The sequence below is a fragment of the Taurulus bubalis genome, assembly GCF_910589615.1.
Source record: "Taurulus bubalis genome assembly, chromosome: 17".
Lineage (NCBI taxonomy): Eukaryota > Metazoa > Chordata > Actinopteri > Perciformes > Cottidae > Taurulus > Taurulus bubalis.
Genome location: NC_136605.1, coordinates 9,297,862 through 9,317,083, shown reverse-complemented (window position 1 = coordinate 9,317,083; position 19,222 = coordinate 9,297,862). Strand labels below are relative to the sequence as shown.

Below are 19,222 nucleotides of genomic sequence, written 5' to 3'. Positions count from 1 at the left end.
AGCTAGTTTATGTCTTAATAAACAGCACCAGAGCAGTTTCAGTGTTTGTGTTTTATGGAGGACGATGTGTGCAGCAGACGTATGAATAAAAAGTCGTAGTTTCTTAATTTCGGATCAGCTTAAAGGAGAAAAGGAAAAACGTTTTATTTTGATATCATATTGTTGCACACTTTAAAACAACCACATTACATTGAGAAACAAGAGAATAGAGAAAAATGAAATAAAAATAAAGACAGACTAAGCATTAGAGTTCATATAGTCGCTTCCAGTCATCTCACTATTTGGGCCGGTCAGGGATCAAAGATTCACAGTTTTTATATACAAACTGCAGCCCAGAGGATACAAACAGGGAGGTTTATTCATCCTGTGTCACAACTGGAAACCTTCTTATACATCAAACCCTGTATATTTAGTTAAACTGGATATTAAATTAATTAGATGCTGACTAAAATTGTTGTTGACTCGAAGAAAAGAGAGACCAAGTGAACATCTGTGGCTCAAACGTCAGTAACCGTAGACAGTAGGCAGTAGAAACATTGACAACGCTCTATACTCAAACACTGGACATTAGATTAGAAAAATAGCTCTTACAACAGATCTATGTATACAATTAAAAAGATGACAATAGAAAATTGTTAACATACAAAAGGGAATGCATAAGCACGAACAAATCCGAAATAAGTCAACAGTATTGGATTTTAAATCACATTTCTTGATTCCTTAACATGTTGTCAGTTCACAATGAATCCAGTTCAAATGTGTGATGCATGGAGGCAACGATTGGGTTCTGTATTTCAAACTAATTAGAGGTAGCTTTGCCCTTTAAAGATGTATTTATAAGCATACTGTGGTATGAAATATCCACATACAAACACTCACTTGCTCATGGATTTAACACAATTACAGATAAAAAAAAAAGGCTTCATTAAAGTGATACTCCAAATATGTCTGGTATCTATCTTTTTAATTATTATTCACCTTTAGAAAATGCAACTAACCGGCAGACTAGAAGCAGATTATGATACAGAAATGGTCTGACAAATCAATTAATACTTTAATTAAAGTCGATTACGTCTGCAGATCTCCCTCAAGCAATCAAGAGGTTAAAGTTATAATCCATAAGACTTCAGTGTGTGGTAACATAACACACAGATCTGATACAGTGTTAGGAGAGTGAAAAGTAAACAGTTAGGCTGGTACCAATCAGACACAATTAAAACACAGTAATACAGGATCACACGGCATGTGTCCTGTGAGTCCTTAGTTTTTCATTGTAATCCCTCATGAGAGGCAGACTACGCCACTAACAACGAGAACTGCTGTATAGAGAAACAATTACAGAATCAAAATACATTGAAAAATGTTGACCATAACAAACTAACATAACACTGGATTTCACTTCATGAAAATATTAAGGATTACAATTTGAAAGCTTGATTGGTTGGAGTATCACTTTAAATTGTGATCAAACCTCTACCACGAGATGGCAGTGCATGTGCATTTCATCTCCACATGGAATATGCTGCAAATCAGAACAGAGACGTTTCAAAATAAAGTGTAGAATGTATCGCACACATTTAAAGACCTTCAAGTTCTTTAGAAAAGGTTGTATAATGTGTCCGAGAGAGTTTATATGTGTGCGAGTATGATTATTGTGGAACTAATACCCTCTTTAAAGGAACACGTAGCTCTGTGCAGAAGCATTAAGGTGGAGGGAGGACTGGTCTGACAGGGTATTCGGTCACGCTGACCTCTTGGCCCCTGCCTCCTCTCGGTCAAACAGAGGGACGTTGGGGCCAAAGAGGCGTCTGTAGATCATTCCTCACCTGCTCATACGGCCAAATCCTGACACGCACACTGCCTCTCTGTGCTCTCTCTTTACCTCTTTCTCTCTTTACCTTCAACCTTTAGAGGTGAAGTAGTGCAGACATCTTTGCTCACTCTCATGTTGGATTTCATGGAAGTATCTTCCTCATCCTCACTCGTCTTCACACGTCCACAAAGCAGCACAAACCCATTTGATTACCTCTTCTGAGTTCTTCAGATTTTAACCACTTGACAAAACACCTTCACTCTCCCAAGTTTACCCAACCCAACCTCTCTCTCTCTCTCTCTCTCCCTCTCTCTCTCAGTTACTCCCCCGACGGAGCTCCTCTGTTGTTTCTTTGATTCTGTTTCCCACTTCTTCTTCTTCTTCTTCTTCTTCTTCCTCTTCTTCCTCCTCTTCTTCCTCTTCCTCCTCCGGTGCTGCTTGGATCTGTTTGGCTGTCTCTCTCACGCTGGAAAACTTGACTGAGTGCTCAGTGGAAAACTTGACTGAGTGCTCAGTGGTCGCCGTCTCTTGGTGATCTGAGGAGACAAAGAATGATGTCAAAGGAAGCAGTAAAATCACCAAGTTTAACTTTTGGTAATCAACCCATATCAATATGGAGGGTCTCTAGTGGGGTAACTCTGGTGACAGATGACTGGAGGCAGGAACACATGTAGTTACAGTGGAGCTGGAACAATTAGTTCATTCATTGATTAGTTGCTTGACTAAAAAGGCAACTATTTCGAAAATGTATTAGTCATTTTTTAAAGCAAAAATGACTAAATTTTCCTGCTTTTTTAGTTTTCTATGATAATAAACAGAATATCTTTGAGTTTTGGACTGTGGGTCTGACACTGATACTTTTTTATAGACTAAACGATTCATTGAATAATGGAGAAAATGATTGGCAGATAATTGGTAATGAAAATAATCGTTAATTAGCTGAAGACCTAATCGATAGACATTCTCTCTGTCCAGGAAGATAAAGGGCCTACAATATATACAATACTTTTGTTTCTAATCATAACTGCTTATTTTGTGTTATTGAGAAAAATATAGATTGATGCAAAATCAATTCAAGAATGGGCTGTAATATATAAAACATGTAAAACAAGTAACATTTCTAAGCTGCAAACCCACTTCAGAAACCCACTGGCTGACACTGAGAAGGAGACTGTGCAAGATTACTTTTAAAGTTTATACTTCTCATAAGACTTCAATCTGACGTACAAATAAATAACTTGTTTTTCCTGTTTACAGATGAACTGTAATCAAAGCACCCGATCAGGATCTTTCAACATCATGTGTATGTACGTTGTGTTTCAGCAGGCTTCCACAAAGCAATTCATTGAGAGAAGATTGTTCTCTTGTGATACTCTGTGTTTATGCAAAAAAAAAGTGAGTACTATTTTTTGTTTTGATAGAGATGAAACTCTCACTGTTGCAGCGTATCGCCCAATCTCAGTTAAAAGGTTTTATTCTCTAAATAAAAGATAATAGAAGATGAGTCGAGGCTGCAGAACACAGAACAGAAGGAGCGAGGGCAGCTGGCTCTGTGGGCTGGGTCGTCCCGTCTGGCCTCTGACTGGCCCGTGTTGTGTCCCGGCCTTTAGTCGGCTGCAGTGTGCTCTCGGACAGATTGGGGCTTGAGACAGAGCGCTATTTGACACTGAGGATGTCTTCCAACGCTCACAGCTTCATCTGTGCAGCTGCTCCGCCCTCAGAGGATCTTACCTTACCCCGAAAACTGCAGAAGTCTTTGAGAAAAGCGTCTCTGCTCGACTAGGAGCTAATAGAGTTTTATATTACATTTGTTATGGCAGTACACCATGTCAGAGCATGTTGTGCACGGGCTACATTACTTTTGCTTTTTCAGACACCTCACGTTCAGTGGTTTTTTCATTTTTATAAAATAAAAACTTGATGGTTAGACTTTGGGACATGTGGCTGTCTCACATACCGCCTCAAAGACACCGAAATAATTAGAACATACGTCTGGTGAAGGTTTTCTCAAGTGAGAGGCAGAGAGTAATGTACCTTAATGGAAACACTCAACTTGGGCGGAGTGAAACAATTATAAAGACAGAAACTTTGACTCAAGTTTGTGGTGACATGTTATCTATCCAAAGTGTTTTTCTCACTGAGGAAGATTATCATCGAAGGGAGAAACATTTGACAAGAAGATCCTTCACATGTTCTTGAGACTCGAGGGATACTTTACAACCTGCAGCTAAAATATTTAGATGTGCGCACACCTCCTTTTAAATAAATGAATCCTGGAATCTTAATGTGAAGTGTTTGCAGACGCCACAGTTAAATAAAAAAGCGCAGACTGAAGGAACAATCTTTAGATACTCTTACACTGCATCCATCAACAGCATGTGCAGCATAAAGATGATCACTTTCATATTTAGGAAACCAATTCCCCCATATCTTCTCTTTTATTTTTTGATTTGTTTGTGTTAAAGTGCGACAGGGTGATCTTTTCTTGTGTTGTCCTTGCTGCTTTCTGTGTGCAGTGTGGCGGCTGCACCCTGTTGACAGAGAGCCCTCTCTCTCACCAGCAGCGTGGGTGGGAGATGTGTCCTCTCTCTCCTCTCCCCAGTGGTCCCCATCCTCCTCCCCTTCACAAGGGTCTTCCAAAGGGGGGTAGATACCTAGGTTCTGCATATGTGCTTCGGCCATCTTCTGCACAGCTACACACAGGTAAAAACAGCACACACACACACACACACACACACACACACACACACACACACGGGGAGACAGCCACACAAACACATGGATACAGGGATAGAGGGATCTATTGTTTTGGTTTTACCACGCTTCCACACTGTCAGTTTTTATCAAGCCTCACAGTGGTTTTTGAATACATGCCAGACAGGACGCCAATTAAACACATGCACTGACAGACAGACAGGCAGGCAGGCAACAGCATAAAAGGTATCCCACACTGATTCTTTTTTTGAGCCTCCGTTGTTTTCTATCCCTTCTCTCACCTTGTTCTCCCATCTGTTTGTTTGCACCCTCGTCTTCCCTCGACTGCCTGCCCTCCTCAGCGCTCTCGCTCGGCAGTGCTGACTCACACTCTTCTCTCTCCCTTTACACTCTCCTCTTGTTTGTGATGTTACCTCAACTCCCCCTCCCACTTCCACTGGGTCACCTTGACTTCTCTCTCTCTCACTCACACACACACACACACACACACACACACACACACACACACACACACACACACACACACACACACACACACACACACACACACACACACACACACACACACACACACACACAGTGCGGCACTGAGGGAGGTCACTTATTCTGGTTCACGGTAGGTTATGCAATTAGAAATTATTCTGAGGTAGCCCTCTCTCTTCCTCTCTCTCTCTCTCTGCGTAGGAGCTGATGAAGGACAGATTTCTGATGCAGGAACTTCCTGGCTCATTATATCATCACTCCACATGCATCACATACGCATAAATCCCCATTAAATGAAGCTGTGCTGACAAGCACTGTAATGCAGATTTTTGCTTCTTTAACGACCACATGCAACAAGCCACAGGCATAAAGTCACAAAAGAAAGTACATGTTTGTGTTCATGTATGTATTTCTATCCTGCCTATACGTGTGTGTTCCTGTGTGTGTGTGTGTGTGTGTGTGTGTGTGTGTGTGTGTGTGTGTGTGTGTTTCACAGCTGTATACACAACTAACTGTAATCCAGGATGATCCAGACTTTCCTAGACTCACACTCAGTGTCTCACAGCTGTCACGCTCTAATCTCCCTCTTTCTCCCGTTCTCTGTCAGACACAAATATACAGATCCTGTTGTTGAGTGTACAGTAAGAGCAGAAACACACCGAGACCTGCCTATGCGTATCACACATGCATGCACGGGGAATAAAATACAGGCTTTTAGTGCATATCAACCCTTTTTTTTTTTTTTATAGTTGTACGCTATCATAAGCATTGGAAAGCTAGAAGGAAATTGACTGCAGCGAAGCACGGTAAAACACAAAGCACTTAAACACAAGGATGAAGCACAACACACAACCACCACCTGTTGTAGCGAAACGGCTCACTATACCTTTGAGTGATGGAGGCTGATACACGTTTGGATTGACACGTTTTGGTTTGAGCACTCCGTTCTCTCCTACGACCCACTGTGAACAAAGAGAGAGAAACTTGACATCATTCATGTATCAGAAAAAAAAGATAACTGAAATGGATTAAACTTCACAGAAGAAGGCAAGGTGTGGCATTTTAATCCATTATACAGCGCATGTCATACATAGTTGCATAAAAGATGCCAACATTAAGAGACATGTTCAAACCCAAAATTGCCAAGTTTTTCATGGCTGCACCTTTACATCATGTAAAAACCTTCATTATTTCACACACTCCCTTTATCTCTAAGGTATATTAGCGATATGTTCGTCAGCCAGTACGTCAGTCAGTATTTGCAGGTTACTTATTTAGATGCAGCCAAAACTTTATTTTGAGTGTCTTTCAGCCACATCTTGTGGCTTTCCTCATTAGATAAGATGTATTATCCAGCTATTTCTAGGTGAAGAATGCACCTTCAGGCTCAGGGAATTTTAAATGTTTAAAAGTTTGAAATAAGATGTCTTGGGTTTGAACATGGACACAGCATGAGTTTGTGATGATTTACACATCAGAGGATCCAGAAGTGTGAAACACGTTATAGCATTAGAAAGGAAATTGCCAATTGACAGATGATATCATAGAGAAACACAGCATTCTGTTGGTAAACACTCACATTATGAACTCTAAAATTAGGGTGGGTGACGTTTTAGTTACCGGAATGGAGTGGAGGAGGACGGATGAGAATGCACAGATACCTGTGAGTGAGAGAAAAGTGTTGTGACTTCACCTTTACCTGATGGGTGGACTGATCATCATCAGGAGATGATTGGTCGGCTACTCTAAACAGTGTGGCAGGCGTTGGCCTCCTGCGTCGGATCTATAAACAAACACACACACATACACAACAGCCATTAATAAATAAATAATTCAACTAGAAAACGCTGTGTTATTAATAATGCCCAGCAGGAAGCCGTATCAATCAAGTGGAAATCATTGACAGTTCACGCTGGTGAAGCGCATGCTGGGGGCCTCGCTGACTTCGATACTGGTCAGGTCAGAGCACATGGCTCGGTCAGTAGAGTAGAGGAAGACTCATTATGTAACGTTCTGATTACAGACACAGATCCAGTCAAAAGGCATGTCGTGGAGAACAGAGGCTGAATTCATGCTTGTTGCTCAAGTTTGAAAATATCCAGCATTTCAGAAGTGTAAACACTTTTGATACAGGATTTTAAGTGAATGACCTCTTCATACAACACACAAGTGTGTGTATATATGTGTGTGTGTGTGTGTGTGAGTGTGAGTGTGAGAGTGAGAGTGAGCTCCATTTACCATCATATACACCCCCCCAAACAGACGGACCATGCAAAAGTGGATTTTAGACTCAATGAGCCCCAGCAACAGGCCCAGACACTCCCTTCCCCTGCGCTGTCCAGGCTCCCTCTCAAACACACACTTTTCCCTGGAGGCTCAAGCTCAAGCCAGTTCGCTGTTGACGGACGGACTGCAGGTCGACTTCACCTCGATAAGAAGTCACTGCGTACAGCACCTCCAACACCGGGCCCTGCCTATTGGACTGCACGCATACAGTTTGGCATTTATCTTGGCAACACTTCTGATACTGAAATCAGTTTAAGTCATACTCCACCTATACTTTGAGTATTAAACACTCACTCTCTGTAGAGTTGAAAGGAATTTAAAAAGCTTATCGCACTAACATACTAAACAGGGTTGTGCATAAGGACTGGGATTCAAGTTGTGTATTTAGCAGTATTTTGATGAAAAAAAATAACATCCTAAAATGTTTTGGCGCCTTAAAACTTGTTTTGAGAAGTCTGAATTCATTTTCTGATTATTTTCTGACATTGTATAGATTAAATTAACCAATTAATAAGATATATAGTGTAGAATAAGATAATACTTTTTAGTTGTCACTTGCTCCCCTTTACAGGTTTGTAGCAGTGGTTTGAGACATTTCTCTGGATGTGGTGCTATATATATTTATTTATTAACTGTGAAAACCGCCTCTGTTCACAATAAAGAAGCAAACTGAAAACGCTTTACACGCCACCTTTTAAGCAATGGGGTGGCATATCACTTTAATAACAACATTGAACACTGAGCAGAATGTGTGAGGCCTTTGCTTCCTTCATAAAGAACGATGTACATGCAGAAAGTTTTACCCAATTTTCAACAATTCTAAAGGATTAATAGCTGACATCTGTAAAAAAAAATACTTTTTGGAGAAAAAAAGTGTGCTGAGAGTGAAAGCAGTGCAGCTAAGTGGGCTTGGCAAGTCAGACAAGTGAGGTATTGAGAAGTGTCCTCTGTGCAGGAAGCCAACCTTGGCCATGGCATGAACCCCTGGCTGCTGTTTACGGCACAGAGAGCCTGGCTCTATTTTGCGTTAAACTGCTCCATGCAGAGAGACGTGTTTGTGTTCGGTTTCCCTCAAGGTGTGCGTCATTGCAGTGATGCACATGTTGCCAAAGCAGAGGCTTCCTGGGCCGCATGGTGGAAAGCTGCCGCTTTCAAACACGACAACACAGAGTAATCGAGCGTGGATTTCATCCTTATTTATGACACCAGACACACATTTTAATCTTGTCACGCAACTTCCAGCTGTCCCGTCTCCCCTGGATCTCTCACACTATCTGTCTTTCTCTCATTCACCTCTCATTTCCATCTCACTTGATCCTCTGCTTCCTCCATCCTGTTTACTTCCATATCCATCCTTCATTCCTTGACAGTGACATTTCCCTCGCTTCTCTCCCCCCCTCTCCTTCCATCACCAGAATCCATCGTAACTGAAATCATGTTATTATTCCTTTGTTTGCTGACTTTTCTGTCCTTTCCTTACCCCAACTGATCTCTCCCTTTCTGTCTGCACTGGCAGGGAGCATCCACAGGGCTCCCCACCTCTCCCCCTGGCAAGGTGTGGCGGCCTGGGGCTCCATGCTGCTGTGACCCCTGTTGCCTCGGCCTGCCTGACACCTGCTACCAGCCTTGCAGGGAAGCCTGAGGTGTCGCACTCAGAGACCCACAGGCGAGAGCAGACACCAGATGTTGCCATGACTAAGCCTATGCCCAAGTCCTGCAGCATTGCAGCCATTAAACTGGGAAAACCACTGGACTGGTCCTCTATAAGTTCCACATATGATATGGGGGGGTCATTCAGACAGGTGTATGTGTATTTATAAGGTTATGGTGATTAAGATATAAGAGACAGGCCAACAGATTCTTAAAAGTTCTACATTCATTTGTAGACCTGTAAAAAAGTCTCTTTTTTTTTCAAGCAAAATGCCCCCAAAACATTTTTGGGGAATCAATTGGGAATATTTGATTTCTTTTGTTTGTTTGCAAATTCCATTCCATTTCTCATTCTATCTAAAGTCCATGTCATGACCCCTGACAATTACATCTAGTAAGGTGTCAGTGAAAGAGAATGCAGAATGAAATCAGGAAAAGATTCAGAACAAGATTTCAATTTATTCATTCAATAAATAATAAATATGCGATAAATAATACATTAAAAAAATAGAAACGTGAGATAAATGGAAATTAAAATGCTGTGTGGGATAATTGAGGTCACTGAGAAGCATAATCTGTAAATCTGTTGATCCATTTACCTTAATGTGTGTGCTCACCTCCAGTGTGTCTGTGTGTGGGCGCGCGTGTGAGGATGCGTCTTCCTAATGTCATCATGTAATCATCCTGGTGGTCTTGTGAAATGCCAAGTCATGGTCTCCTAACCCAGGAAAAATAATTCAGTCCGCTTCCAGGGTAAATTGTAAAACGGGTTGTAAATTAAATGACAATAAAACTCTAAATTCAATATACATAAATGCATTTGTCTCTTTCTTTTATGTACACACAACGTGCTGGTGACAGTGATGAGGGCGGTGACGTGCTATGACTTTGGCAACGCCAGATGACATGAACACACATCGTGACCAGTAATTTTCCAGCCTTAAAACCAAGCCCACTCTCCCCGAGTTACGTAATACATATGTGACTTCCTCATTTACGCCAACACTAGGGCACAGCGTGTGAGATTACTCCCGCTACGCATTATCTCTTACCCCCTCCCTCCTCCACTTCTCTAAACCCCCTGCCCCCAATCCCCCAAACCCCCTCCTCTGCTGCCAGCCATTGTTTTTGTCCCAAGATCAGTCGAGCTGCTGTGGACTTAGCAGGCTGCTGCCGTGGCCTTTCAGCGGCTCCACAGGTGTGCGCCTGTGGGCATCCCTGAGAGGTAGCCGCCCCTCGGTAGGCATCACACAGAGATTTGGTCTCAATAAAAACATTGGCCGATGGATCATACCATAGAATGGAAATGCATCAGTTTATCTGAAGCAGATGAGTGAATTTGAATTATGCCAAACTCTGCATTGTGTGACAGATTGGGAGAGGTAGACAGAAACCTCTAGATTCATCGTGGCGTGACGTTTGGCTGGACTGAAATAGTTAACTACTTGTTTTTTTATGTAATCCCCACTTATCAAGTTATTATCAAACAGCATGCTTTAATATTCCTTCTGTCATTGGTGTGTTGATGATTTCTTTAAACCTGCATAAAGCCATTAGGAGATATGTTTTCAGACGTGCCATATTAATACAAATCTCATTATCTAAGAGTTGTATTTCTACAAGTCTGTCAAGAGTAAATGGGTGCAAGTAGCCAGGAGGGACTCTAATACTATGTGCTGTGTGGGGACATGAGTCATGAGCAAATGTTGACTTTGCACATGTGTGTATCTGTGCACAGGCATGTGTGTGTTGGCTCAGCAGTCTTGCGTAGCAGCCTGGGTGCAGATCTGCTGATGTGGGTCTGCTCCTCAGAGGCCGTCCTCTAAGCTGGTGCTCTCGTGGCCGGGCCTATAAAAAGCAGCAGCAGTAGGACAGCATAAACTAGATCGGGGGGGGTCCCTGGTGGGAGAAAGATTGGCTCTAAAACTCTGCCCCGCACCAGCGCTAACACTCGAGCATCTCAAGGGGAGTCAGCTGTGCAGACGGCCTCAACGAAAAGACAACACAGAAAGAAAAATACCTCAGATCTCCGTTCGCGCCCAGCCTAAATCTCTCGTGTCCAACAGCATGGGCCATCCTATTGAGCAGTGTGTGCCAACTCTCGCAGATAAGAGTGTGAGCATCACTCAGATCCATATGAATTCATTTCTGAGTCTCTCCCTGTTGTACCACAGGTCCGGATGGATAGATATGGATTTGTACAAGATTGATTTGTAGTTGTGGCATCTGCCCTCAGGCACATGGCACTACATCACTCAGCAATAAGCACTTGTGTATGTGCATGGCATACAGTACACTCATAAAGTTCAGCCAGGAACAAAGGGGAGGCATATGGAGTACATTTGTACAAGGAATGTAGGTCTTGTGTTGAAGTCTGTTTCTGAGTGGTGTAGCTCTGGTTTGTAAGCCTTAATATATTTTGCATTTATGTTATTGTTGGGGCAACACATACATCATTCTTCCTGATTTATGTTCGTCACCTACAGTTTTTCCATCTGAAAACTTCTCCTCCTTACAACCTCATACGTCTACTGAATACAAAGTTCCCTCTTTTTCCTTTTGAGACCATCTCTGTCCATCTCTGGCTGAGTGAAGCTCTGCTGTAGGTTTATTCCCATTCTCTGCTGTCATGATTTTTAGCTGGTTTGACCTCTGAAGAGCAACTCAATTAAAGGCATGCCCCCCTCCAGCCTTTTAAAAGGAAGAGGCAGAAGCCCATGTGGTGCTCTAAGTGCAATCTCGCAATGAGCTCAATAACACAATAAGGTGAAAAATGATCCCTCTCAGTATGAGCCCAGTGTATTTTTCTGTTTCGACATTTTTAATGCAGATAGATATTTGACAAATAAAACATATATTGTATGGACATGCTTGTTTTGTAAGTTCAATGAATGATGGAAACATTTGCACCGACCTCAAGTTCTCAAATCTCTAAAACCGTGAATGCATTTTTGCTAATAATGCAAGAGGGTGGTAGTTAATTTGAAATTCAAAAACAAATACAAAGAGAAAGATGTTGCTGCCTGTATCTTATCTGCTTCGTGTGATTGGTGGCATGTCTATATATTTAGATTGTGTTGTGGGAGGCTAAACGATAACACAAACAGTTTTTGAGCTCCAAGATGCAAAATAGTTGTATAGTTATTTATCACAATCATGCATGATCTGCCTGCTATTTTGTTTATGAGCATATCCACAATGACATTTTAGGTATTAGATGTTTTCTTTTATATGTTTTATGTTTTGCTCAAGCAATTGGACACACTGTTGGCTGTTGTCAGGATTGATCTCAATACCAGCCCACCATGCCCCTTCCTGACAAAGCTGGTAGACTAAATGTTTCCGTAACAGATACACCACCAAAGGATCAGATATATCATATATGACAAACAGCTCCGTCACACACATTCAGACTATAGTCAGTTATCCCTACCAGACAGTGGTGTCAGGCAGCTTCAACAAGGCTTCACGGAGTAACGCGCTCTTGTCGAGTTTCAAGCTGTTCCAAAGAGGGTCAAGGACGCGGCAACACAAAGTACAACCACAACTGCAGCTCAATGAGGTTGGATGTTTGTCAAATATGCACGGCGCTCTTGTTCCTATTTAAATGAACAGCATCTTTGAATTCCCATAAGTCAGAGAGTCTGCTGCTGCATGTTGCTTCTCAAAATTCTCGTAACACTCGAGCGGTGACCTTTGGCCCTACCACTCTAACTGAATAAACAGATGGGCTGGAGATAGCATCTGGAGGGGCTCTCCAATGACCCTAAAATATTAAATGTAATTACACTGCACCCACTGGCAGAATATCACACTGAGACAACCATCTCTCTTTCTCTCCTTCGCCTCAGTCTCGCTGTACCCTCAACCATTTACGTAATTAGCTGCTGGTAGCTTTTTGGTCTGTTGTTCCAGTGACTGTTTGAAGGAAGGTCTACCATCACAACACGATGGAGATGATGTGCCAATGTCTGATGAGTGACAGGAAGCCACCTGCCAGGTCGCAGTGCACACTGGAGCAACACACAGGGCGAGGTGACAACAGGGGAGATGTCAATCAAAGATTTCACAGACACAACGCCACCTCTAAAAGCCTGCAAACACTGCAGGATAATTCTGCTTTCATTGTTCATGTACTCAAATGTGGCGTTGTTGCATTGTACAGCTGACAAAGACCAGTTCCAGGGGTCAACAGGCAGGGACAAAGAAAGGACAGAGTAGCTATAGTTACTCATCTGCAACGTCACATTTACCCACAGGTGATAAATTAAAAACAGGTTACTGTTGATGGTTGCTATGCAGCTCACACTCCTTGCCTGGATGCAAAAAGCATGAAACTCATCAAAGTGTAACATTTCTACAACACTAAGATTGTAATCAAGATGTGTTGGCATTAATTTATCATCTGATTGCGTAAATTCCATATATTAGTTATGTGTGTCAGGACAGCACAGCATGTGTGACTGGACTATTTGTGCATAGCATTATTTCGGCTTTAGGCCATTCCCCCCCTCCCATAACACATGGTATGCTCCTGTGTAAGCTCATTAAGTTGCAGGCAGATAAACACAAACAAAATGTCTCAACCTCCGTGACGAAAATCTGAGATTACAACAGGCACAGCAGCAATAACATAATGCCATGTCTTCTCTGTGTTGATGAAACAGCGATCGAGACCAATCCCATTTGTTTTGAGTCACGCCTCATTGCTCCCTCAATATGCTTACATCAGTCTGATCATCCTGTGGCTCTTTGCCGAGAGAAAAGGACTCCGGCTCCTTACATTGAAAGTAAAATGGAGAGGGAGGATGGCAGCTCAAAAGTGCAGTTTGGGGTCCAGATCCTGACATAGTTGTAATAAACATACTGATGTCTGGCAACATTTGGTTTAAGTCAGCTCCTGATCCTGTCCAGCTCTTATTCCCCACCCCCATTTCTCTCCCTGCTGCTGTGCCACTGTTGCATTTCTAATCCTCATCACAGATATGATTGCAGCTGTTGTAGCTAAAAGCCAGGGTTAAACAAATATAGAGAATAGAGAAAGAAGTATGTGGATGTGCAGTTAGAGATGAATGAATGCACATTAAGGAGCTGCATCTCTTCATATCCTGACTGCAGCCAGACTTGATTTGATTTACGATGAACCCTGAAGCGACAAGTGAGTGACTGAGTGGGATAATGACACCAACTGACAACAGAATATGTGTTGACTATAACTTGGAAGACTAAGGGGGCTGTGTTGCATCATTGGGGACCTTCATCAGGTTCTGGACAGTGCCTGTGGTGCATTTTCAACTCACTGTGTACAGTATCAGCAGGCGGCAAATCCCTCCACCTATGCTCAATATTTATGCTTTATTAACTGTTTACATGTTACACACATCCCTGCACACATAGGAGCCAAAAGAAGATAATATATTGTTCAACTAATATAATCATTGGGACGACATGATATAGAGCATATAATGTAAATTATTACATTAAATGAACAGGCTTATGTGCACATGAGCTACAATGCTAAAACTGAGTGGAAAAGGAACATGAAAGGAAACTTTGTGCTAAACTGCTGTAGACAGATACAAACCATGAAAATATGTAGAATCATTAACTAATCAAAATGCCTGGACTGTCAAAAACAGGGAAGAACAAACACGTCACACCTCCACAGTGACATACCTGTCCTCATAAAAGGGAAAGATCACTGTACCGTCTTGCCCCGTCTTAGCATGCTTTGGGCCATTCAACAAGATATTCTTCTGGCCAGTGCATGTTGACAGTCCCTCAGACTGCTAATGTTTACCCACAAACACATGCTGCGTCAAAGGTCGCTGTTTGACGTTTAACCCAGAGCCTGAACTGGGGAGGGTTGGAGATGGGGGGGATAGGGAGAGTGGGTGGCTATATCATGCCCTCCGTAACCTCTTTAGGTTTGAAATAAATTAATATAGAGATGTTTGCCATTGGAAGGCTTTCGACTGATGATCTTTCCTGCCCATAGAGAGGAGTCTGCTTGTTGAATCCACTGGGAGGAAAATTGATGGAAATCAGGGATGCAGCAACTGCACCATGACCCTAATCCCTGTCCATGGAGGATATTACCCTACATCCCATAAGCAAGTTACTTATGCATGTGTTTTCTACACATTGTTGCAAGCAATCACACCTTAGCTCATGATCTCTCAAAGATTAAGGACATTTTCATTTTCAAATACTGTAGGATATAGGAGGATTTCAAGAAGATCATTGGAGGGGGGTAAATGTAGATATATTCTGAGATGCCAGGAATGGAGTTGGGAAACAAAGAAGGAAATTCCTGAAAAGCTCTGGTCAAGGAGCTTAAGACTTGTTAGAAGATATTTAATTGGGAGTGCTTTCTTTTACCGCGTGTCAGTGAAGTGAGAAAATGTCACTTAACATGCAAATTGTATTCAAGTCACAGGTTGTCTTGGACAAAGCAACATTCCGAGGTTGGTAGAAATGTGATCACATTGAAGTCAGTGGATTATCCTGAGTAACCTGGACATTGTTAATGATCCATTATCCTACAATAAGGCCTACTAACGATGCAAGCAACATATGTCTCAAAACTTGACTAAATATAACCAAGACAATCTGCATGGCCAAACACCAACAGAGAGAATTCTTTATAGAGTATATTCCTTCTGAGTAATAAACATGTGAGAATTGCTCGATAAGAATATCTTACACCTTTGAGCTGCTGCTTTCTCCCACAATGTGCAATATTTCACTGAGTGGGAGGTATGGAAGCGTCTCTCACATTAACACCCGACCCATCAAAGTGCATTCACACACACATATACACAAACATGTAACAGTATTGATGTAAACAACCTATCAGACAAACAAAGCTGTCCATTAAAGTCGACCTTTCAGATGCAAACTGAGGGGGATCTTTGGGGGATATACTTATGGAGCCTGTCTCCATAGTAACAAAGCCCCGGGAAGTTTAGTCAACAGCAGTTTTGGGAGTTTATATACCATCGGAAAGAACAGTAAGGACTCACCGGTTGTGTAATAAGTTCGGAAGAATGGTATAGTCATTGCAACTCAGCAAAGACGGACTTGTGGGCGACCGTAATTGCTTTGGGATTGGAAGGGAATTAAATGAGTGTCGTTGCCGTATTCCTGCCCACCCACATGTCCCTGGAGAATCCCATCAGCTCCGGGTAGATGCTATCTGCTTTAAAGCACACATAAACATGCCCTATGGTTTCCTGCATTCCCCTTGGGCGCATTTGTTGCTTTGTTTTAACAATCAGCATTCATCCACCTGGAGACATAAACAAACTCAAAATAGAGCATCATCATCGGCCATCCTGAGGTTTCATACTATTGAAACATCTATGCTATAGGTGAATATACTCGTGTCCCAAACAGAAGTACCAAGCTGACACACACGCACACGCACACACACACATCTTAAAGGTAAAGGCCAGGGCCGGCCTGCTGTAGTAGAGCCAGCCAACAAGCCTATATATAGCCGATCACTGTTTGACCATAAGCTGATTGAGCAATAAGGTCCCCAAAACAGAAGGGAGTGAGATAATTTTTTTAAATAAATGAAGCTCACATATGGTACATTGATATCCTGTGGTTTCTTGGAAGAGAAGATAAGAATCAGATCGTGATGGCAGGGCATGAGAGATAGAGAAAATAAGAGGGGGTGGAGGAGAGCAAGTGTTTATGTGTAAATGTGAGTGGAAGTCTTGTGAAGTGTTGCAACACATTTCCATTTCAGCAAGTAATTTAGTCTATTATTCATTATTACTTGTTTTGCGACTATTTTTCATAAAAGCTGGTGGCAAGAAAGTCACACTTGTTTCAAGAAAGCATGGAAAAAAGATTTGCTTTGGAAAAGTGCGATTACCATACTTTCTGGCAAACAACAAATTGAACATCTGATGATCAGTCAGGAGAAGGGTGCAGGCCACTCGAGTTCATCAAAAGCCACTTTATCCAATGCAAGCTGTGAAACAGGGACAGTTACTGAGGGATCTGACCCTCGACAGGTGAACTCAGAGATTAGGTTGTGTGTCTTTCTCTCTCTGCTTTGCTTCATATAACCTTTCACATCTCTCTTGCTTTTCTGCACCACCTCTCCTCGAGCTCTCCGGAGGAATGAGGCATTGGCCTCGATCTACCTCGGCACCAAACAGTTCCTGCTTTGGCCCACTTTCCCCTGCTCTAAAATAAGAGCCACCAGCACAAATGAGCAGAAACATTTCACAAAATGATACAGGCCATGCTGAATCAGTCATGAGACTTTTCAGGCAACAAAGCACGGCAGAAGCATGCATTGTACTAACACAACACATGCAGAGAGAGGGACAGCAGCCAAATACAAAAAAAAGGAATTATTAACACTGGCAGCTGCGCGATCAACCAAATGTCAAGCACTTGATGTTGCTGTTTTTGTTGCAAAAGAGCTTCATATGCAAGATAATGACTTTTGTGTCAATGTCACATTTTAAACAGGTCAAGAAGAGACAGCAAAGCACTAATCTCATGAGGAAACCGCAAAAGGGAAATGTCACCATAATTTCTCAAACATGTGGCAGACATACCCAGCAAACCTGCATGAGCAACTTCAGAAATACAACGGCGGAGCGGGAAGGATTATGCAGAGTCAAGATATCTGAAAGTGGAGAAATGTGGCCAGTAATGGCACAGCACTTCATAGTTGCACTAAGAAAGGATACCCCTCTCTTTGAATGGTGATGGGTGGAAGGCAGAGGGGACATTAGACAATGAGACATTCAGATGTTAAACCCTTTCAATTGAAATCAAACACAAAAACAATGCAAAGCTAAAGCTAAAACAGAATCCTCAGAAACATAAAATTGATTTTTTTCTTTCTGGGTCAAACACCAATCTGTCCACCGCCTGCTCACCATCTCCACTTGCCGAGGGTCCAGATTGGTGGGCACAGAGGTCGGCATTGCAAAATGGATCTTCTTCCTCTCCTTGGCCTCCCCATCGACCTCGGTCGAAACAGAGGGCTCCATGTTTCTGGATTCTGGGTGTCTGACTCCCAGTGGAGGAGAGGAGGGGTTGTGCTGAATATCACTATAACCTCCCTGGAGGATCCTCCCACTGCTGGGTAGCCCAACTCCTGAAGACTTGTCTCCTCTCTCCTGCCCCACTCCTTCTCACCCTGACGTCCTTCTACTCTTAGAAAAACACTAAACTGAACACAATCTCTCTTTTTCACCTACTGTCCTCTATACCTCTCGTGCTCCTCTTTCTCCCCTTCTTTAGGACCTGTGCAGCTGAAGTGAATGAAGCGTCCTCAGATGTGGCTTTGGGGGAGAGAAGTGGGTGGGGAGGTGGTGGAGGGGAGGGGCCAAGTTCCAAAGAAGGAGGAGATATCATGAGCGAGGGGATAGGCCAGAGCAAATAGGGGAGGAGAGGAAAGAGGATCTAACAGGAGGGTAGAGGGGAAGCGGCAGTATTTTTTCTAACTATCTAAGCTGAGTTTGATTTGTAATCAGAAAAAAAATAATCTCATCACATCAGCTGAGCCTCTTTTGGCCTCTATTTGTGAATGAGAGATTTATGCTGAGCTAGGGAGGGAGCAGGGAGTGCAAGGAGGGATAAACAAGAAGTGAGATGTGTGGAGTGCAGGGGCGAATGTACGAGGGGACCCAACAGCTATGAGCATGTGATTTATTAGACTGGGTGCAGTTATAAATTATGTTATTACAGATGATTTTCAATGTAACAGTGAAATGCTTGGGCTGTCAATTTATCTTCCATCATGTAGAGAAGCATCAATAACACGAGACAACCCCGGAATTGTTTTTGTTTTAACCTGAAAACAGCTGTTTTGATCTAATGAGATATTTAATAATAATAAAACAACAGAGGAAATAGGACGTTAAGACCTTTGAATGTACAAAATACAGACAGACAATGATGGATGTAGAGAGGGAAACTGTTGATGGCAACGTACAGGGTATAGAGAGAGAAGGGCATATTCCAGTGCTATTATTAGGGCCTTGATGTTATTTCACTCGCATGGCAGAGGGATTTGAGGGACAGTGAGGAGCGGTGGATTTGGCCTCAGGGCAGAGTTGAGCTTTGGCATAGGCTGGAATGAAGGAGATAGCTGGAGTGGTGGAGGAGGAGAAGTGAGGTGGCTGGAGGGGCTTAGTGGGCAGAACAGAGAAGAAGGTCAAGGTGGATATGGTGCCCTGGGAGTGTAACTGGTGGTTATGGAGTCCAGAAACAGATTCAACTGAGTGTTTATCCCGC

The 19,222-nt window shown here is 42.5% G+C and overlaps 1 protein-coding gene across 1 annotated transcript; it reads right to left on the bottom strand.

Annotated features, from left to right (window-relative positions):
• Window positions 1-1,610: 1,610 nt before the first annotated feature.
• Window positions 1,611-17,977, bottom strand: ppp1r1b (protein phosphatase 1, regulatory (inhibitor) subunit 1B). The gene is made up of 5 exons (XM_079233029.1): window positions 17,860-17,977; window positions 6,711-6,794; window positions 5,898-5,973; window positions 4,372-4,506; window positions 1,611-2,349 (listed from the first exon to the last, which is right to left on the bottom strand). Exons 1-5 carry the CDS (start codon window positions 17,971-17,973, stop codon window positions 2,129-2,131), a joined length of 630 nt encoding a protein of 209 aa, XP_079089155.1. The 5' UTR covers window positions 17,974-17,977; the 3' UTR covers window positions 1,611-2,128.
• Between the last annotated feature and the right edge of the window lie 1,245 nt (window positions 17,978-19,222).